Below are 22527 nucleotides of genomic sequence, written 5' to 3' on the forward strand. Positions count from 1 at the left end.
AGTTGTGCAAGGCAGTGAGGACACGGAGGGAACAAGCAGTCTCAGGATCTTGCCTCATGAAGGTCTTTTTTTCCAGCCCTCAGCACCCCCTCTTTTAACACTTCCACTCAGGGGCCTCACTGCTCAGACCCTTGTCTTCCTCCCCTCCTCATCTCCAATCCTCCCACAGCTCCTTCACTTTGTGCCTGATCCATCCCCTGAGGGTCATGCTCTCTGCTTTCTGGGTGACAGCAAGCTAATCGAATGGCCCCATGCTTGCTACTGTCTGTTGGGCCCTAGAAGTCATATTGTCACACTGTTCTCAACAAAAATGTCTGTGTTTTAATACATCTTTATAGTCACAGTGTCTGAATCAGAGGAGAGACCTACTGGAGGCCATTTCAAGAAGGATGTTCTTTCAAGTGCCCTATTCAAAAAGATTCCACTTTCCTGGGCAAGCCTGGAGAGTCAAGGGTCCTTTCCAGGCCCCATTTGCCTTCTAGATGGCCTTTCCTAACTGCTCTCAGAAGTCTCTGGAATGAGAGGGTCTGGGCGCACATCCTGGCCTCAATACTCAGGAGTTAGGTAACCCCAAATATGTGATTGAACCCATCAGAGCCTCCCTTTGCTCATCCATGAAGCAGATCAACACAAACATCAGTAGTTGTTGGTGAGGATGATAGGAGGTGATGCTTTTGAAATATGTTCTGGAGCTGTTTGTTGATGCCATCACTGACAGCAATCTTCCCACCTCCCTCAACTTGCCCAAGCACCCATGGCAAGGGAGAAGGGAGAGCTCACCCATCTGTGGGGTCCATGGCTAAGAAAATGCTAATGGAATATTTCTATACTACAGCTCCACCAGCTAGCAGGGAAGGGGAATGTGCTCCTGAAATGCCTTGAAAATATACCTCTAGAATAAGTCCTGAGCTCACTCTGCCCTCTCCTAGGCCTGAAGTAATGTCAGCGGACTGTCTGCTGGTCTGGGCTGCTCCAGGAGGCAAAGGAGGCCTTCAGACTCCCAGTTCCAGGGGCTTCACATAATAAAGTGAGCAGGAAGGCTGCCTGCCTTCTTCTGGAGTATTGTTGGAGGGTCTTATGGCACAACAGCCTGGTGTCTACATTCAGGATGACTTTGGGATGGTGGGGAAACAAGCCAGTGAATGAGGGGCTCTAACCCTTTCCCATGTTGGTCCATGTCCCTTTCCTCCTCTGTCTTTAACTTGTGAAAGGCTGAATCAGATTCTGAGCCCATTCATTCATTCATCCATTATTCGTTGCCTAGTTGGTATCAGACACTCTGCATGGAGAAAGTCACAATAACTCCAGGACCCCATGGTATCTGTCACCTAGTCCAAGGAAATGAAAAGGGAAAAAGTGATTTGTGGAAAGGAAGAGTTAAATGAGTTCACAGAATTTGGGGGAAGGGAGGTCTTCGGAATCAATCTGACAAAAGGAGTAAAAAAGTAGGCAAATACAAGAATGGGGATGCCTGGGTGGCTCCGCGGTTGGGCATCTGCCTTAGGCTTTGGGCATGATCTGGAGTCCAGGGATCAAGTCCCATATCTGGCTCCCTTTGGGGAGCCTGCTTCTCCCTCTGTCTATGTCTCTGCCTCTCTCTCTCTGTGTCTCTCATGAATACATAAATAAAATAAAATTAAATTAAATTAAATTAAATTAAAAAGACAGAGCAGCCCTCACTGCCCCTCCTCTTCCTTATCTGTAAAAATTGTGCCTGTCACGTAAAAAGGGTCGACTGCTCTTGTTTCCTGAGCCTTGAGACATTGGGGCTGCTGGTGATGGAGGGACTCCAGTGGGTGGGACACTGAACAGACTAGGGGAGGCTATACAGAAAATTCTATGTCTGCCGAGGAAACCAGAACCATAAAGTGGAGCCCACTGTGGGCTCAGAAGTAAATCCCTGACCTGGAGTCTCCAGGTCTGAGTCAATCTTCCCCACTCCAGCATGAGCACCTGGAAGGGAAGGAGTCTGGTCACTCCAGGGTGGATGCTTCCTTGCCTTCTGAGCGGAATAAGATGGGCCTAGGAGGTGGGCTGGACTAAATGATGATTAGGCTTAAATCATCTATATGCCCTTGGTGAATTTGCCCGATTTTTCTAAGCATCAGAATCTCCTCCTCTCCCCCATTCCTCCTTCTCTTTCCCCTCCTTTTCCTCCTACTTCTCCTCCTGCTCCTCATTCTCCTCCCCCTCCTCCCAATAAGTAAGGTCCTGGCATGAACTGGCAGTTCACTTTCTGCTTTCCTCTGAACTCCAGTGCCCCTTGAGGTGAAGCCTTCTAGCAGTGTTTGGCCACCTTCTACCTTAATATCACAGTTCTTTGCCTAATCTCCAACACAGTTTTCTTCTGATCAGCTCTTGGGTCCTGGGGCGGGAGTAGTGACTTGCCCAGCAATACCCCCCAGGAGCTCCATCCAGTGTCAGGCAAACACAGGTGTTTGGAGAACACCCGCCTTCCTCTTTGATCCCGGTGCGCGGAGACCAGCTCCCGCGGCTGCAGGCACGCAGAGGTCCCCGCCCAGGCTGCGAGGGCCGCAGGGGACGCGCGCTGTAAACGCACGGAGGCGGGGAGCCTGGGCCACGCCCGCGCGGGCTCCGGGCAGCCGGGCCCCTCTGCTACCGCCCGCGTTGAGCCCGGCGAGCCAGGCGGGGCCGCAGAGCGGCTGGAAACCCGGCAGCAACCCGCCCCGCGGCGTGCGGAGTCCCGGGGGGCCGCGGCGGGGACCCGCGCTCGGCTCAGCCGGCTGTCCCGGGGCGCGGTGCGAGGACGCTCCGTTAACCTCCTGGCTCGCTCTGATACCGAAGCTGCATAAAAGGAAGGATGCCATGCAAATGAGGGCCAGTGTCGCGGAAGGCTAAAGACTTTTAATTAAAGGAAGGCACCTGGAGACCCAGCCGGTGGGAGGAGGGAACTAGAGCAAGTCGGCCACGGGGAGCAAGGGTGTCGGCCCACGCAGGGCTCGCCCTCTTGGCGGCCCCTTCTCCGGGCCCCCCCTCCTCCCCACGCAGAGGAGGACACTTGGAGGAGAAGAGGGGCCTTTCCGTCCTTTGGAATAGTTCTGACATTGTGCCGCTAGGGCAGCACCGCGGGACCCAACTCACAGACTCCAGAATAGAAATTATCTGGAGGAAATAAATTGCCCCAGGCAAGTGAGAAATAGAGTTGGACTCCCAGAACTGCCAGCGTCAGGACCTCTCTGCTGAGTAGCTGGAAATTCCAGGTAGCACTGAGGCCAAGGATAACATCTGGGGATGCCTTTCAGAGCCCACACTATTTTATTATCATCACCACCCCTACAAGCGTCAAAGCACTTAGCAAGCCCTGTGTCACGTGCTTGACTTATCTCATTTAATCTACAACAACCCTCAAAATGTAGGTGTTCTTATCATCCCAGTTTCACAGGGGGGACAGCTGAGGCCACAAGGGGCTAAGCCACTTGTTAAGGCCCTCCAGTAAGTGGTAAAGCAGAGCCACCAAGACAATCCAGCTCCAAGATTCAAGATCTCAGGGCCCTTTTCTTTAGGAATAAGAGCATACAGTCAGGACCTTGGACAGCATCTGTAGCTGGTGCTTACAAAGTAGATGCTCAGTTATTGTAATGCTCCTCCCAGGCTAAACATTTACTATATTAAGACCATGCATGTGTCCCCAGACCCAGTTCTGTTTCTAACTCTGGCTTTATTAATGCTGGTGATAAGTCCATTCTGACTCATGATTCATCTTATGTGGGGAATGTCTGACCCTAGGTTATCTGATCAACCCTGAGAAATGACAACACAGCTAGTGTAACAACTTCAGAATAACCATTGCCAGTTTGATGATTGCCACTTGCTTTAAATGAATTGTAAAACTAAAAGGATTTATGTGGGAAGGCAAAGAAAACTTGAATAGTCAAAATAATCCTGGGTAAAAAACATTTTAGGATTCACACTACTAAATTTTAAGAATTACTATAAAGCCACAGCAATGAAGATAGTAGAGTATTGGCAGATGGAGAGATACATAGATTGATGGGTCTTAGGAGATTAGAAATAGAGTCATACAAATATGTCCAGTGGATTTTTGACAGAAGTGCAATAACTGTTCAATGGAGGAAAAAGAGAGTCCATTCAACAAATGATGTGGGAGAATGAACAAACACATGCCAAAACAACAACAACAATAACAATAACTAACCTCTAATAATTGTAATGCTCCTCCTCCCTTCCCCAGACCTTCCTTTATATGTCAGTGGGTGGGGGTAGGGAAGGGGGGTGTTACCTTGGAGGATGATCCTGGAGAGATAAAACTTGGAACACAAAAATCACCCGCTGGGCCTGCAGAGCCAGGGTTATGGGCAAGGGCATCTTAGATCTTAGGTGCCTGGACCCCAGCCTATAGACCAGTATCTTTCCTGCAAGGTAACATGGCAAAGGATGAGAACTGTTTACTGTCTTTCCCTCTTTCTTTGTGGAAAGGTGTACTAAGAACTTGAACAAAGCAGAACTGGAAACTCTGAACCCATAACGAGTACCTGGGACCCAAAATGGTCTTGGTTCACCTCAAGCTCCCTGACTCTGATTAACCTCTTATCACTTCTCAGACTTTTGGCTAAGATCAAGTGCAAATTCACCTCTGTTTTACTCTCTACATACCAAGTGCTCAAGAATCTTGCAGTGTTAACAAGCAAATTTCTTATTCTCCTGCCTGTTAAAACCAAGGTTGCTATGTCAACCCAGCTGAAAGCTACCACATCATGCCATCTCCCTTAGGGTCACCTATAAGGAAAAAAATAAACAACTCAAGCATGGTGGACTCTCTTACAGTCACTGAATGGCCTGTGAAGTGAAACCCACCAGTAAGCTTCGCCTGAGTGTCCAGAGAATGCAAAGCCCTGTCTGACTCCTCACTACTCCAGGGACATTAACAAATGCATTCTTGTGGGGCAGTCCAATATTTTACAGACCTCATTGTTTAAGATCATCTACAATCATATATGACAAGCATCATCCTCCCCATTTTATAAATGAGGCAATTAAGTCTCTGAGATTTTGGGTGTAATGCCCCAAGCCATTCAGCATAAAAGTAGAAAATCTGGGATTGACTCTCTAACAGCTTGGTCTGGCTTTCCAGAAACCCACCCCACCATGCTCTTCATCTGGCAGTTTCTCCCAGAGTTCAGTAGACCTAAATTCTTATCCAGTGACCTTCTGGTTCTGTAAAGGAAGATCTCCTTCCAGGAATGGGCTTCATGAGAATCTCTGGACCCAGTCATGACAGGAGGAAAACCTTTGGGTTTCTAAAATATCAAAGTTAGTAATCAGCAGTCTTCACCACCCAAAGCAAATGTTGGGAGACAATGGTTAAAGCATAAAGTGTCACCAAGAGTCAAACAGTAATGATACTGTCAGTGTCTGCCACTTCTCATGGGACCTAAAGCCAGGATGGGCTTGGTGCTTGCTTCTCACTTATCTACTTATTCCTGACTCTGGAGCAGAGCAAATGAGTGTCCCAGAAGAGACCTCTCCTCCCCTAAGATCTCTGAGACAATACCCTCTCCAATTTGGGGCCCCTATAAATCAGGGCCCCAGAAAGGTCTGGCAGTGATGGAATGAGGTGTGTCTTGGCAAGAGGACCTGCATGTTTAGCACAATGACCTGATTGTGTGGCTTGTTCCAAGTCAGCAGCACTCTGGTCACATGTCCTCTGGGCAGCAGGTGCTATGACCTTTGCCCAGAGATTTGGAGCCCTTGGTGGCAGGGCTGAATGCCAAAGAGGAGGAGATTGGTCTGGCTGTCTCCCACTGCCCTTGGGATCTGGGGGAGGCTACTCCCTGCACACTTTTTGTTGACTCTGGCCAGGGCCTGAGCCCAGTTTTCACCTAGATTCTACTCAGAGCATCCTCAAATGCCTGGAACAAAGAGGAGCAGGTAGGCAAGCATTCCCAGGTAAAAAGTTAAGGGCCACTGAATTTCTGCTTCTACCACCAGCTGCCAAGAACCAATGAGGGGCAGGCACAGCTGAGACTTTGGCCCAGTGTTTGTCTTGTTAACTGCTGTGTGTCCAGTGCCTAGCACCACTTGGTCACAATAAAGTCATTGTGTTAACCTTGTTGCTACCATTCATTCCATCAAACACTCACGCAAGTACAAATGTTTACTGAGCCCCTCCTATGTACCAGGCACTATTCTAGGCACTGAGGACACAAAAGTGACTAAAATTGATGCGCACTCCCTGCCCTTATGCCACTTACCAGTTGCTGGTGGTGGTGGTGGGGGGGGGGGAGATAGGTGACAAACAAATAGATGATAAATATAATATGTTAATAGCAGAGAGAAATAAAGCAGAAGAAGAAGGATAAAGAGTCAAGGAGAGGGTTACAACAAGGGGGATTAGAAAAAGTTCACTGAGATTGTGATTTGGGCCAAGACTTAGAGATGAGCAAGCATTAGGCTAACCAAGTGAGAGCAAGCCTGGCATATCTGAGGAAGGCCAGGAGACCAGTGGCTGGAGGAGAATAAAAGAGGGGGAAAAGAAATGAGACATATGAGGGAAATGACAGGGTAGCATATGCTGATGGAAGAGGATTTGGGAGTTTTGTCATTTTCTCTGAGTGAGTGAGGGACCCACTGAATATGCACTGGAACATATCAGGATCTCATGCCAGCATATTATATATATATATATATATATATATATATATATAATATATATATAATATTATATATATATAAAATATAGACAGAATAATTACATGTAGTGATATGTATTATAAATATATTAGATGTATTAGTAATTCTACAGTATTATATAACAGATACACATAGCAATACATAGTAATAGATGTACATACGTATTGACAAACCTATTAAATGAAATCATGGATATGACAGCACTTATTCACTATAAAGAGAGATATTGGGCTACAGTACTATTACAACTTAAGCATTTTCAAAGTGCTTTCACACACAGTAGTTCCCAAGAGCCCACCCAATGAGATTAAAAAGGAAAATATCCTTAAGCACGTTGTATTGAAAACAAAAAAACTTGAGTGTAGGGAATAGGGAGTGTTTTTTGCTCATGGCCCAACTCTAGGAAATACTCCTATACACTCTTGGGAGCCAGTATACGTTCCAGCTCCCCATTCTTCTTTATGGAGATGGGGACACGAAGGCCCAAGAAGCTGAATGACCTCTCCAAGGTCCTACTGCCTCAGTCCCAAGCCTGGCATCCTAACTTTCTGACTGTCAGCCAGTGCTTGTTTTTTACTACCCTGTATAGAGGCAGACACCCCTTGTATACCTATCCACTCCCTCTTTCATCCCATTCAGCATTTGTCTATCATTCAGCCACAGGGCTGCTATTGGTACCCAGGTTGGAATGAGGTTTGAAATTCAAAACCACAGGCAGCTTGAGGCACATGCCTCCTTTCTATTCCATCCATCAGCCAGTCTATGATAGTCTGGGTCCTGGACCCAAATCCATCCTCTCTTGTCTGATCTGTCATCAGACAGAAACTTCTCCTTGGCCATTGGGAGGTTTTGAAGTGACAAGAGCCAGTGGTCACAATTTTGGGTAGACCCATGCCCTGAGGCCCTCCAGAGGACATAGGAAGATAGGACATGACTAGCATTTACATTCAATCTGGACTTCATAGAGCTGCAGTCTATTATCCCCAGATCAAGGATGAAATTGAAAGCCAAGAGCTGAGCAGGACAATATTTCCACCACCCCAACCCCAACATTGTGTCTCTCCAGTCTCAATGTTCCCATCACTCTTCAGGGAATCAGGGTAACATAGCCTCTTCCAGCCTGCCACGTGGCCTCCTCCAACCCATTGTCCACATCACAGCGAAGAAGAGCTTTGTAAAATGTAAGTCTGGCCATTCCTTTTCTGCTACTATAATCCCTTCAGACATTTCCCTTTGTTTTTTTAGAATAAAGTCTAAATTCCTTAACATGCCTACAAGGACATTGGTGATCGAACTCTGCTCACATTCTCAGTCTCATGTCTCAGCCTGAGCTGAGCTCTACAGCTTCATACTTTCTCTCTCTCTCCCTCTCTCTCTCTCTCTCTCTCTCTTTAACTGCACTTTACTTCCCACTACAGTGAGCTCAGTTCCCTAAATGTGCCTGGTGCCCCCTGGCCCTTTGGACCTTTACATTGTGGATTTTTTTTTCCTGCTCATACCAGAATATTCAACGTCCACTTCCTCACATTCCTCTCTTTGCCTGGATGAATGCACCTCTTTCTTCCACTGTCTAATTAGAGGTCTCTTCTGAACAGTTAAGACTCTGTGATGTGCCCTGCTCCATGCTCCTCACACCTCCTACTCCCCACTCCAGCGCCATCATGGCATGTAGCACATCTCCCTGAAAGAACCTGCCTATTTGTTCCACAAGGATATGATTCTTGTTTTGGTTACCACTGTATTCCCAAGTCCTAGCAGAGTGCTCAACACTTAGTAGATGCCCAATAAGTAACTATGCAACTAAATTCATGGAAATGGAGGGAAGGAGAGAGAGAGGGAGGGAAAGAGAAAGGTTCTTCTGGAGAGGTAACCCTGGCATTATATTCCACACAATTGCTTCAAATTCATCATCCTTCACATTTCTCCATTTCTGAAGAGTTTACAAACCACTTTCACAGTACCCTACTGGTAGGAGGAGAACATGATATACCTTTTTTTTTTTTTACTAAGTATGAGGGACCTTATAATCAGAGTAAGTGAGTGACTTTCCCAAGATCACACAGCTCAGGGCTGGGCTGTGTCATAAATGCAGGTCTCTTTGAGCTTGAGCTCACAACTCCTCAGGCTCTGGAATGAAGAGACTGAGTCTCAAGCATGAGGGGCCAGCTCTTTCTTAAATCCTGAAGAAGAGACCATAACTCAGTCATCCAGTTTGATCTGTGAAGGTGGCCTTGGGGTGCCAGGGGGTTGTGGTGCACCCTCTCTTTAATCCCCGATTAGTTCTGAGGAGTCAAGAATGTTCTCAGGATGAAGAGCATTCTCCAGTCAGGATGCCCACACTGACTTCTGTACCTTGGTCACTGCCTAGAGGGTGACAATGACCCTGAATTAGGAAACCTCACAGGTATCTCCCTTCTTACTCTGCCTGGCCTGCTTAACTTCAATCTTTAAAGGGATATTCAAGATTAATGAAGAGAGAGTGGGGCACCTGGGTGGCTCAGTGGTTGAGATCTGTCTTTGGCTCAGGTCATGATCCCAAGGTCCCAGGATTGAGTTCTGCATCAGGCTCCTCACAAGGAGCCTGCTTCTCTCTCTGCCTATGTCTCTGCCTCTCTCTGTGTGTCTCTCATGAATAATTAAGTAATCTTTAAAAAAAAAATAGTAATGATGAGAGAAGCCAGACTAGACTGTTTGGAAGCCAATTAGCCCTGCCTACTTTAAAGGTGCTCACCCTGTGCCCCCACGATTCTATTTCTCTTCTCTCATCTCACCAGGAAAATATTCACACATGTGCACAAAGAATTTGTTGCAGACCAATTTTGATAAGAGAAAAAGTAGAAGATAAAAATACATGGTAAGGAGGACAGTTACTTAGACTGCATCATATCCATATTTTGGAGTATGCTTGAGAAGTTCAAAAGAACAAGGTAGAGCTATGTCCTGACATGTAGAAACGTTCAAGATATTGCTAAGTGAACAAAAGCAACTTGCAGAGCAAGATTTACATACAGTGTGCTACTATGTATGCTGAAACACACATTCCTAAAACAAAGGTCATAATTTCTACCTTAACAGACATAAAGTATGAATAGCAAAGTTCTGGAAGGATAAATACCAAATGGGTAACAGGGTTACCTCAGGCTAAGGGCAGGAGGAAGGGAGCCACTTGTCATTACTGTTGAATTATTTATGATATATTATGCATATAAGCTCTAAAGAAAGAAGAAAGAAAGAAAAGAAAGAAAGAAAGAAAGAAGAAAGAAAGAAGAAAGAAAGAAGAAAGAAAGAAAGAAAGAAAGAAAGAAGAAAGAAAGAAAGAAAGAAAGAAAGAAAGAAAGAAAGAAAGAAAGAAAGAAAGAAAGAAACTAGGGAAGACTCTGGCTTTTCAATGAATTAGAAAGTGGCAGTTAGGTCAGACATGGCCCACCACAAAGCTGAGCCTGAAAAGTCAGGGCTCTGGAAGCCACATGCCTGCCCTCCCGAGAATGGTGTCTTCTATTCTGAACTCCACCCTCTAGAGGCCCTGGGAACACTCACTCTCTGGGAGGACAGTTCTCGGGCTGAAGAACTTGGCAGGCTCTTCAGAAAGGGGAGCGAGTTCTAATCCATGAGTGTGGTCTTGGGCACTCAGAGGGTAGAGGCCAGGATGCCGGGTGAGTACACATTCACAGATAATGGTGGATAGGAAACTGCTTACATACATCTGGGGACCAGTTGTCTAAGACCTAGAATGTTCAATCCTCCTTCTGCCCAGTCCCCTGACTCCATGACCCCCTTTGGAAACTCCAGTGTCTTCTGGTGTTGAGTTATGGTGTTGGTGACACCACCCCAAGGTCTATGAACGATGGTCTCTATCACCTTTACTGTGGCTAGTTTTACTGTCAGACGCTAACATTTACTGAGCATCCACTGGGTTCCAAGCACTTTGTCTGACCTAATCGCTGCAATGTAATAAAAGAGAAGTACCATTAATGGTCTCACTTCTCAGACTCAGAAACTCTGGCTTGGAGAAGTTTGATTGGGTGATTGGCACAAAGTCACACAGCCCATACAGGAATGTGCCAGGATTCCAACTTTGGCTGCTAGATTCCCAGCCCTACAGTCACAACTCCTGTATTGTTTCTGCATTGTGGGCAGTGTCAGGATCCAAGTGGGAAAAGATCCTTCCCCAGGACTCTGGGCTCTCTCTGCTGGCATGAACCTAAGGGAAGTGAATCTACCTGGAAAAATGAAGTCTCAGAGCAGATAGGATGAATATCTGTAACATGACAGAGAATGGGAGAGAAGTAAATACAAATCAGCACGACCACAGCATACTCTACGCGGTTCAAAGGAGAACTAGGACAAATAAAAGGAAATGCTACCTCACATAAAGATGATATACCTAAAAGGATAAAAAGAATGTAAAACAACCTTTAGAAAAATGTATAGGCTCAAGGTCTGAGGGTCTAATGTAAAGCATTGTGACAATCATTGTTAACACTTGCTGAGAGAATACACTATGAACATTTGATAGTACATGTTCTCACCAAGAAAAGAGAGACAGAGAGAGCAAGAGAGAGAGAGAAACATGTGAGGTGAAGGATGTGTTCATTAACTAGATAGTGGGGACCCTTTCACAGTGTACACAGGCATTCACCACGATGTACACCTGAAATATCCTCTTACTTTATTTGTGAATTATACCTCAAGAGAGCTGGAGGGGAAAAAGAAAAAGAAAAATGTATAGGTGGATGATTTACTCATTCTTGCCACAAATGAGTTCTGTGTCTGTGCTTCTCAAAACGTGTGGGAATTCTGTGACGAAGAGGTGGAATGTATCGTGACCCCAACCTTTGCTTTGTTTTTTATTCTTTCATTGGCCTGGCCTCTCTGAGGGCCAAGGAATCCTCCGCCTCATGACTAGGGGTCAAGCTTCTTGCCAGTGGGCCACTGGTAGCCCCTGAAACGGACAAGAGAGACTCATTTTTCTAGTTTATTCCTACAGCATTTTTGAAGCCACATAGCTGTCCATTCCCTTGAAACACCACATAGGGTGGTGGAGAGAATGTTGGCTCAGGTTTTAGATGAGCCTCCGTTCAGATCCTGGCTCTACTGCTCAGCAATGGGATGACCTAGAGAGCAACCTCTATGCCCCAGCTGCCTCAAAATTTGGCCTCACTGGGTGTGCATAAGATACTTAGTAGCCCCTAACATTTAATGATACCTGTAAATAACAGTAGCAGTAGTTGTTATTAGAAAGAAGCACCATGCTTAGTAATCCCTCAAGGCCACCCTCATATGGGGGCCATAGAACAGCAAGGATGGACCTATTGCTGGGGCACTGGAGCACAGATACAAATTGGAGTCCAAAGTTGTAAACCCTCAGGGCTACTCTCCCAAACGCAGGGAAGGCAGGGGGTCTTGAGTCCTGCCAAGGCCCAAAGTGTGTCAAAGCGCCCAGGATTGCTCTGCTCAGAAGGCAGGAAGCTTTGCAGGGGCCAGGCAGTGAAGGCTGGGGGCAAAAGGCAAGGCAAATGAGGTCTCCAGAATCTTCTCTATCCCTCAACCTCTCCCCTCCACCCTGCTCCCCAACTACCAAGATCTCTCAGTCCTTTCATCAGGGCCCCGGGCACTGCCAAGGGTTAGGGGAAACCCTGCCTTGTTCTGTGGTCTGTGTGAACAGCAGGGACCTCTCGCATTCCAAGGCCACAGAGAACAAAGCCAGCCTGGAGTCTGATGAAGAGCTCTGGGCCTGGGTTTTTTCCTTGGCACCTCCCCAAAAACAGGTGTCAGGAAGGCAGCCCACTCCAGTGCCCTGAGAAGATTCTTGTGCCCTGACTCCTGCTGCTCTGGGCTGGACCAGGGGCCCGGCCAATGGGAGGGAGGGCATTCCTGCTGAGTGAGCTGGGCTCCTTTCCTGTGGCAGGAAAGTTTTCTGATCTCACTCTGGCCACTCCTTGGGTTCCAGCACCTTCCTTCCTGACTAGAGGGTAGGTAGATAGGTGCTGGGGAGTGAGAGGAAGTAGGATGAGGTAAGCAGCATTTCTAACACAACGCAGGGCCTGGATCACTAGTGTTTATTTGGTCATCGAGTACCAGCTACCCGCTGTGTAACCTTGGACATGCTACTTACCTTCTCTGGGGCTCGGTATTCTCATCTATAAAATGGGTTACCAAAGGGCCATGCTAATTATTTGTAACATTTATAAAAACTATTAAAACTAGAAAAAGTTGACGTGTTATCCCCATATACATCGTTCCCATCATTTCCTTCTGTCACATTCCCCTCTGCTTTCCCAGTGAATCTCTTTGTTACTCAGGTGTCCTCCAGACAGCCCTGTTGCAGCCACCAAAGGACTGTGGGGTAGGCAAAGAGCTTGAGAGACACGTGCCCAGGACACTTCTCCAGCCCCAAACCATTGGGACTAATGCTGGCTGCCTTTGGTGGCTTTTTCCAAACTGCCTTCCACACCGGGCCTTTCCTCTCACCTGCCAGGACCTGTATTTCTATTTCTGTGTTTAGACAGCCTGAGGGGGAGGGACGGAGCTGGGGCTCATTAATGATTGATTCTCCGGCAGGGCCACCAGGAGGCCTCAGGGCAGGCTGTCAGCCATTTCCTGAGGTGTGGGGACTTGGTAAAGATCCCATGTGGCCACAGCACCACCACGGGCAAGTCTGTGAGGGGGGAGAGGGGACTGCGACCTGCAGGTGCCCTCCACACCTTTGCCCCCTCCGAAGGGAGGGATGTTGAGGAGGCTGGAAGCTCTGCCCTGGAGCTAGCCCTCCCCTTCTGCCATTGGCACTGCTCCCCCTTTTTTTTTACTGCTCCCCTTTTTGTGGGTCAAACCCTCCACTGCTCCCCTCGCAGACACCCAGCCCCCACAACAGCCACCCCACACCCACAGCACTCTGGGCTCACCGGCCCTTTCCTGTCCCTCCCAGTTCACCTCTCCATCATTCTGGTTCACGTGGCTGTTTGAAAAACTCACGGTGCTTTTGGGAGGGGATTAAAGGAACGGATGTCTCCAGCAAAATTTTAGAGGAGTTATAATTCTGCCCTTCTTAAAAGTATTGCCCTGCCTTTGTTGCCTAACAATAATTAACTTTTGTGCACAGCTGTGGTTTCCAAAGGGCTTCCACGTTCATAATTCTGTTCATCCTCCCAACAAATCTATGAGGCCTTACCCTCCTCACTCTCCACCTGCAACCACAACCCACTGAATAAGCAAGTGAGGCTCAGAGAGAGGGGATGGTCCCGTTTCACACAGTCAGGGCTGGAAAGTTTACCTTCTAACGCTTAGCAGAGAGCTACTGGTTTCTTTCCAAGAAATGCTCTTTAGTTCCAGAATTGTCTCCCATGTAGGGAAAAGGGGGCCTGGCAGCCTGGCAGGTAAGCAAGGAACCTTCTGGGGGTGAGGATCTTCCCCCAAGGCTGGCCTCTGGGTGGTCTGCACAGAGGAACTTTTGAGACTTCTTGTCAAAGTGGGAGAGGGGGTCCCAGATTCCCTCCGTGTCCTGGAATTAAGAAGTAAAGCCCACAGGCCGAGTTCAAGGGGCCAAAGAGCCTGAGCCCGAAGGTGACAGGATTCCACTTGTGCAATTAAACAGCCACCCCAGGAGTCAGTGTAAACTCTGAGCTGCTTATAAGAACTCCAAACCACCCTCCTTCCCAGTTCTGTCAGCTAGGAAGGCTAACTCCTTCTGGTGTGCCTAGGGCAGCTTGGTTTTAGCACTGAAAATCCCACATATAGAGAATGCCCTTAGTCTCATCCCTGGCAAACCCTACCATCAACTCTGCCGATGTCGGCTGAATCCTAGAAAGAAAGAACATCTTTTGAAGGCTCAGCAGACCAACTTAGAATAAAAAAAAAAATCACAGAATACTCACGGGAGTGAGGCAGCTATACCTGGCATGTATTTCAAGCTCTTTGAATGTTAAACCTGAAAGAACATTTATTTCTACAAAGAAACACTCAGATCTGTGGCCAGATCTGTCCAATTTTTAAAGGCAAGCCAGAGTTACTCTTTCTTCTCTAATTTCGTGATGGCAATTAATTACATTTTCTTGGAAAAAACACTGAGTTAAAAAAATTTTAACTGGGTTTAAATCACAGGTTGCCAGTTGATAACCTCAGCATGAAAACCTTATGGGCATCAAATCTAAGAAAAAGCTGGAGAAGGAGGTATTGGTTTTAAAAAGTGTGTTCTTTTTTTTTTTTTTTAAAGTGTGTTCTTAATGTACCATTGATCTGATAGTCTCTCAGTCATGATGCCAAATTTATTTTGAAATGTTAAGTAACATTAAAGGAAGGCTTAAGATTTTTATGTATAATTACAATGATCATGGATATGGATTTTTAATATATATATTTTATTTAAATAGACATAAATATATTTTAATATATTCAACATAAATATTGAAATATATATATGTTTCAACCTCTTGATTTTGCAGAGGAGGAGAGTGATGCCAAAGAGATTGAGTTGGGGTGCTGATTAATAACCATTTTCTTGACCTTAGTGGCAGGCAGATAGGAAGTAGAAAGGGACCCAGGCCTGATTTCTGATTGTAATTAGAAAGCATCATGAAGCCTGAGTTTATCTCTTCAGCAGGGTTCACTGTATTCTCACTGCTTGCTAGCTCTAGAACCTCTCTGCTGAGTCTCCTCTTGGCCATCTCCAGTCACCTGCAGTCCAGGGAAGGGGTGCTCTGATGGTCTGTGAATGGGCCTTTTGTACCTTTAGTTTTCGTATTTAACTGAATTTTTTAAATGAGCTCACAAATGAGACAGGGATGTTTTGATAAGTCGCTATTTTTGTCCTTTGAGAACTTTTGCCAAAAAAAGGAAAGGGAGCAGATTTGTTTTGTCAAGTGGGAGAAAAGTGCAGGCAAGAATACATGCATGAGTTTCCATGGTGATTGGTACCTATCAGCCCCTTGGCTTGGGAAGACCTTCTGAGGTTTGCAGAACTGTTTGGGTAAGGGCTTGTCCGGCTCAGCTGGGCACTGCCTCCTTGGTAGGAGGGAGCCTGAGTGGACAGTCTCTGCCTTCCCCTCTGCTGCCCTACAGCTCCCCTACAGAGGCAGGCTGGGCACCAGAGCAGCCAACTGGCCCATGGTAGTGGCCGTGGGACCTGCACTGAGGTCCACTTCCATCCCAACACCCTTGATCTTCTCTCCCCAGGAGGGTCTTACTAGAGAAGTACAGTATCTGGACATTCGGAAACCACAGAGCAATTTTAAACACCAATTTTGGAGAAACTTTTAACACAGTAAAGCCCTTATTGTTTTTGTTTAGAGCCATTATTACGAATGTGGAGAATCCACTTAGGGGACATGCATACTCTCCTCTTTTTCTTTTCACAAAATGATTAATCTCTACTAAATAGAGAAAGTCTGGGTGGGAGGAAGAAGTGGATTAACCTGAAAGAGAAAATTTTCTTTTTCATTAAGAAAAAGTGTGTTTTTTTTACACACGTGGGCACACACATGTGTACAGGAACATGCACATCCCCCTGAATAACTCCTTTCTGCTCCTTCACTCCCCTCTCACTCCAGCATCTCTGGCCTCTGTACCCCTCCAGGCCAGAGACTTGTGCTCCTGAGTCTGGCCATCTGGTCTGAGACGATGGAGTCCAGGCCCTGCCCACGGCCCCAGCCTATAGGTGCTCCAGCACATTTGTTTGCACGCACCATCTTCCCTGGACCCAGCCTCCCGGACAGAAGAGAAAACCTGTGACCAAAGAGGAGTCAGCTCATTCCCATCCAAGACACCCCTTCTTATCCACACGCAGGCCCCCAGCTCCCAAGGGTCCTGATTCTCACAGACCAGAGCTGGCCAGAGGTCAGCTCAGTCCTGTTGCTGGCTGGCTGACACCCTTCCATGTTGAAGTGAAATCTTAGAGCCTCACTGCCCGCCCTCTGAGCTGTTCTCCCAAGTTCAAAATCTTCAAGGAGCAAGAAAGAGGGCTGGCTGGTGGCTGCATGTGTTTGGGAAGAGGAGAAGCCCTGTAGAATAGGTTATAGGACCATGTTCACCAACCTAATGAAGGTGAAGGTATGGCTCCTGTCTGAGTGATATAAAGGCAATGAGTTCTAGGGCTGTTTGGGGTTCTGTCTGGAAGAAGTCCACACAAGGGGTGAGAAGATGGGACCTTGCTGTCTCCAGTCCTATTGGCAGGCTTCTTTGTACCTTAAGAAACAGGCTTAAAAACCAAAGTTTCCTCCTACAAAAGGAAAGGCTGCTTCCACAGAGCAGAGCAGAGGTGAGAGAAGGGATGCAGGATGTCACAGAGAAACTGTGTCTCTGACTTCTGGTGGTCAGTGACCCCAGGAAGAACCTGAGACCCTCATGCTCCGGCTCTGAGGTCTCCATCTCCCACTCCTCCAATATTTCCAGGCCTGCTGAGGTAGGGCTCAGCTGCCTCCCTCTCCTCTCTCCGCTGGAAACAGAAGCTCCAGCGAATGTTTCTAACTCCTGAGTCCACTCAGCCATGTCCCCCTTGCAAAATCCTCCCCTTCCCGCACCCCCCTGCACCCAGCCAGCCAATCCGAGGCCTGCGAGTCTCTCCAGACCCATCTCTCAGGGCCCTGGCGGGATAAAACCGGTCGGCGATGCCGGGTGGATGGGAACAAACTTCAGAACGAGGAGAGACAGCAGGGCCCAGGGCACCCTCGGCGGGCGGGCGGACCCAGGCAGTGAGGGCCTGTGGCCTGCCGGCCAGGTAGGCTGCCCAGGGGTTGGCGGAAAGCAGACTGGGGGACAGAGGTGATTCGGGAAGGGAGAGGGGCCCAGGAAGCCTGGGAGCTTTTCCCTTCCTAAGTTAAACTGGATGAGGCTGGGGCAAAAACACCCGCTCTGGAGTTTGGGGCTTCCTCAGAGGACACCCAATCCCGGATCCTCCGGGCAAACGTGTGTTAAGCCGGGCCGAGCGGGCCACCCTTCGCCTAAAAATCCTCCGACTCCTGCCGCGTGACGAGAGCCTAAGGGATAGGGCCTGGGGAGAAGGCATAAGACAGGGGACATCGAATCTCATGCCCCTTCCCCTGGGTCTGTGCAGGGCAGCGGCGTGGCGGCGGGCGCGGCGGGGACCTGCGCGAGGAAGCCCTGAGCCCTCGGCGGGCTGCGAGCGACTCCCCGGCGATGCCGCACAACTCCATCAGATCCGGTAAGGACGCGGCGTTGCCGGGACCCCGGAGCCCCCGCGTCGCCGTGCGTCCGTGCGTGCGCCCGGGTCGGTGGGGCTGGGGAGCTCACGCTCCGGGCTCGTGGGACCCTCCTGCGCGGGGACGCAGCTGGGGGCGCCGCTGGCCTAGCTCTCCGCTGCGGCCATCTCGCCGTTCCCAGGCCCCGAGGTCCCCCTCGCCCGGCCCGGCGGGCCGCCCTCCCCAGGCCTCGGTTTCTGCGGACCACACGGAGCGGTGAGGAGCTCTCCGTGCGGGTCAGAGGGGTGTCCCTCGCGCCCCACCCCTGTCTCGCACGGCCCCCGAGAGCGGACACCCTGCGCCTCTCGGGCCCTGGGCCGCCCCCGACCTCTAAGCCCTTGTGCCAGGGCGCGCGCAGCTCTTGCCCCCGGCTGACCCTCTTGGCCCGGCGGGACCGTGAGCCCCACGCACCCCTCAAGCCAGCGGGAAAGAATCTCGCGGCCCGGGGCCTGGGGGCCTCTGAGTGCACTCGGTCGGCTGCTCTCGGACTGCTCCTTGCCGAGCCGGGGGCAGGCGGGGAGCCGCGCGCGGGGCGTCCGGCCTGCGAGCACCGAGCTGCCCGCGGGGCCGAACCCCCTCCCCAGCGGCGCCCCGGCCCAGGGCCTTCCAGAGCGCTCCGGGGTCCCGGCCGCGGCGCCTGCTCTCCCCCGCCTCCCGGCCCAGGCCGGGCTGGGGGTTGGGGAGAAAGGTGTTAAGGAGACGGAGCCCCGGGGTCGGGGCGGGTGGGCGCGGTGGGCGCGGTGGGCACGGCCGCCCGGGCGCGCAGCGAGTGTGGACAGAGGGCAGAGGCGCGGCCCGGCCCGCGGTGATGGATGGAGCCGGGCCGGCCGCGGGGAAGGCGATTTATGGGGCCAGGGCGCAGCGCTATCGATTTGGGCCGGCGAAGTGAGAGGAAATCAATATTTCAGATGAATTCTCGGCGAATATGAAGTCCCGCTCGGCAAACGGGACATTTGTTATAATAAGCAGGGTCGGATCGGGCGCGGCGCGCGGCTGAGATCTCTATTTAGCCGAGAGCGCCACGAATCCGAGCTCGGCCGCGCAGCCTCGGGTCCCGGGGCCGCGGCTCCGCAACTAGGGGTGCGGGGAACCCCGCGAGGCGCCGGAAGGTTGGTCATTCTGATTTGCTCTCGAGTGGGAGACGGAGTCCGCAGTCCGCTGCCTCCCCACCCGCAGTTCCCCGAGGAGAGCGCGGCCCCAGCCGTCCCGGCCGCGTCCCGGCCGCCTCTCCGGGCGCGCAGTAGAGACCTCGCGGCGGTAGAGACCTCGCGGCGGTAGAGACCTCGCGGCCCTGCCCGGCAGCGGCGGGGTCGCGAGCCCCGAACCGAGCAGACCTGGCTGGCACCCCTCGCCCCGCCGCGCTCCTTGACCACTTTCTGAGGCCGAGACCAGATTTTAGCCCCTCGGTCATTAACCAAACCCGGGGACAATACGGGACGTCGCCCTTGCCGCGGGATCAGGACGGTCTCCGAGGCCGAGCGCTCAGCGCTTACTGCCCTATCCTAAGCCAGCCTGGTCCAGCCGCTTCCGCTCGGTTCCCCACTCCGTCTCCCCTCGCCCGCAGCCCGACCTTCCCCTGACCTTTCAGGCGATGGTAGGAGTGGGTGCCCTGGGACCTCGATTTTACCTCTCCCTCTGTTGCTGCTAGAAATAAGACGAGGTCACGGTCCCTTGGGCTGGCTTGATTTTGTTTTCGCTACTTATTTTCATTCTAGAAGCACTCGCTAGATTAAATGGGGATAAAAGAAGGAAAAGGGGGGTGGGGGTGGGAGGGCACCATTTATTTTTACTTTATTTTCAATCAGCAACAGGCCCAGAAGATGAGAGGCCGATTTCCTACTGGCTCAGATGCGAATGGTCCTTGGGTTGGGGGAAGAGAGCCATCCACTCCCTGGCAGGGCCAAGGCAGAGGTATTTTCCGTTTAAGGAAGGCAGAGGGGCTACTTCTAAACCTTCCCCCCTACCCCAAACAAATAAAAAGAAATAAAGCTGCAAGGAGGGAAAAATGAGCCTTTCTCCTTTCGTTTAATTTAATGCTAATAAAACAGAAGAAAACTGCCTAAAACACAGCTCAAACGTTTCAAGGCTATCCCATTTCTTTTCTAAATTGTCATGAAAACCTGAGCCAGAGACCTCCGTCTTGCTAACCAGTTTACTTAACACCTATTGCCTATGTTTAAAGATAAATTCATAAACTGACTCCTCCTATTTTTATAAGCTCATTTCTCAGGTTTAGCAGCTTCCCTCTTTTCCCCAGGCACTTCCATTCCTGAGTTTGGCTTTGCCTGGAAAGCTTCTATTTAAATTTTCTCTGAAGCAGAATGCCGGGGCGCAGGTTGCCCCGGGGCTTTTCGCGGGACCGAGGCTGAGCACAGGGTTTCCAAAAACCAGAGAAGCCTGAGCAAAGTTTCCTGTGCAGCCTCTGCCCACTGGGCTGGCTGCAGCTCATCCTCAGCTTACTCTCGGCTGATCTTGCTTTGAAATGAGGTCTTAATTTTTTTTTTCCTACAACCTTTATTCCGGAAGGGCTGTGGAGAGCGCATAGGCAGTTATTCTGATTGCGCTGGTCAGCAATGGGCTGAACGTTCTGTAAAATCTACTGGGAATTTTGTAGCATCAGGGAACAAAGGTCCTCTAAAGCAAAACCTTATTTTTTTAATGTTTAAAGATAAATGCCACATAATTGTTATAATGAAAATACCGTCATCAACGAGGAAGAGAGTTTAGTAAAAGCAAGCAGGTTGTCATTAAAAGTTATGTGCAATAACTTGCAGCAGCCCTCTTCCCCAGCTGCTGAAAATAGGTTATTCAAGTGGTAAAATAAAACTTAAGATCAAGGATGCACGGGCCTCCTGCTAGATCGGATATGCAAAGCCCTATTCCCTCATCTTGGTTTTAGAAAGGAGGAAAGGGAACCAAATGCATTGGGGAAGGATCTGGGTTTTTTTCCCCAGGTTTCTTGCCTGGGTTGCAAACAAGGTCTCCGGATGGGAAACAGTCTCAAGGAGCATAAAGAGGTATTGGGGTTCCTCAATTCATCTTTGTTTCGAGATGGTCCATCCTCCCACCCTCCTCAATGCAAGTTAATTAGGAGATAATTTAGCTACCTTGTGAATTAGTTTTAAGATAAGTATCTTTTTAAGCTTTGTCACTTTAATTGCTCCACTGATTGATAAGAAGTAATTATTTCTAATTGACACTTTTTTGATGTCTATTGGAAGCATTTATTTGGGACATTTTTGGGGTGGAAAAAAAGTTAATTAATTTTATCAGTCTGTACCCAAAAAGACTCTGCCTTAATTTTGCTGAAGAGGACAAAGGAAGTGAAGGAAAACAAAACAAAACAAAAAATTAGTCTCATGAAATTTTAATTATTGTGATATTTTTATTCAAAGGAGATCATCCACTAATATAATAATATGTCAAAACTTTCTCTTCATGGCTTCAAAGCTCTAATTTTAATGGGGTACATGTTCACTGGGTATATATTTTTCTGGTTTCCTCACAATCCCTTTATAGGCTGACTTTATTTTGGAAGTTACTATGCTTTGTGATTAATTTTTGTGAAAAGTGAAATCAGTAGAACTCAGAATGCTCAGAATAAATGGCATCATTTTCGCAAGAGCTAATTGTAAGAAAGATTTACTAATCATCATCCCTGTTCTGTAATTATTGATAGAGTTGGGTATGAAGGTGAAACTTTACTTCGGTGACATGCCTTTTCGTACTTAAACCTCGGAGTAAACAGTTTAATCATTCACATCCTCGGAATATGTTACTGTGAAAGAGAAAGAAGGGACAGAAAAAAGAGAAAAAGAAAGACCCTGACAGGAGGCAATGGGGGAGGGAGAGAAGTGAGAGGGAGAAGGTGGTTGTAGAGAATAAAAATGAAAGAACTTATTTCAGAAGCGAAGGTAGCCAGGTGCACAGGACCTTTGTCATTCAATATAAGAAAATGTGAATTCTAAGAAAATGTGAATTCTACTTCAAAACACATCCTTTTGAACACGGATCTCTACCACAGTCCCTAAGTAACCCCTAAACACCACTGGAAACTCCCCCACTTTTCTATGCATGAAAAGAGGCAGGATTTTCAGGAGCCAGCTAGTCTGGCTCTTGGGTGTCTAGATATCAAAGTCTTGATTTGGTATCCATAAAAAGGAAGCAAGAAAATACGCATTGTGTTCTGGGGGTTTACAAAGAGATTTGAGCGTTATTTTTATTTATTATTAAAACCCCTGTGGTCTTCATTCCTAGCGGTATACCCGCAATCTTTCCGCAGATAAACTGGTGACTCATTGACAGGAAAACGTTGCCATGCACACCCAAAGTGGAGACACATACTTGCACACACTCATGCACGCCTGAAATGAGAGCAGCACCATCAGACAAGATGCGCTCCTGCCAGGTTAATTTCAGGCAGTGCCTTTTTCATTTATGTATAAAATCTTGTCTGCTTTTAATGATGTTTCTTCCAGATTACGTGGAGCTGCAAGAATGAGGAAACATTTTAAATGAAAAAAGAAATTTAAGACGTACAAACAGCAGATAATATCACATACCAATCTCACTATTAGTGAAACTGAAAAAAATATATAAATAATGCAAAAAAAATCAGCAAGGGAGAGTTTAGTAATGGAAAATTCCCCCGCAATTAAATGAAACA

The 22527-nt window shown here is 48.5% G+C and overlaps 1 protein-coding gene and 1 pseudogene across 7 annotated transcripts in view; both read left to right on the forward strand.

Moving 5' to 3' along the window:
* The first annotated feature begins 3594 nt into the window (after positions 1-3594).
* Positions 3595-3700, forward strand: LOC121492276 (annotated as a pseudogene).
* A 13565-nt stretch (positions 3701-17265) lies between these two features.
* PAX8 (paired box 8) overlaps positions 17266-22527 on the forward strand; it is a 57349-nt gene continuing 52087 nt past the window's right edge. For all 7 annotated transcript variants that reach the window (XM_041754502.1, XM_041754499.1, XM_041754503.1 and 4 more), the window contains exons 1-2: positions 17266-17380; positions 17717-17824. In XM_041754502.1, the coding sequence (XP_041610436.1) occupies positions 17800-17824 (25 nt within the window). In that variant the 5' untranslated portion in view covers positions 17266-17380; positions 17717-17799. The remainder of the gene's footprint in view (positions 17381-17716; positions 17825-22527) is intronic.

This window comes from Vulpes lagopus, chromosome 5 (genome assembly GCF_018345385.1).
Source record: "Vulpes lagopus strain Blue_001 chromosome 5, ASM1834538v1, whole genome shotgun sequence".
Taxonomy (NCBI): Eukaryota; Metazoa; Chordata; class Mammalia; order Carnivora; family Canidae; genus Vulpes; species Vulpes lagopus.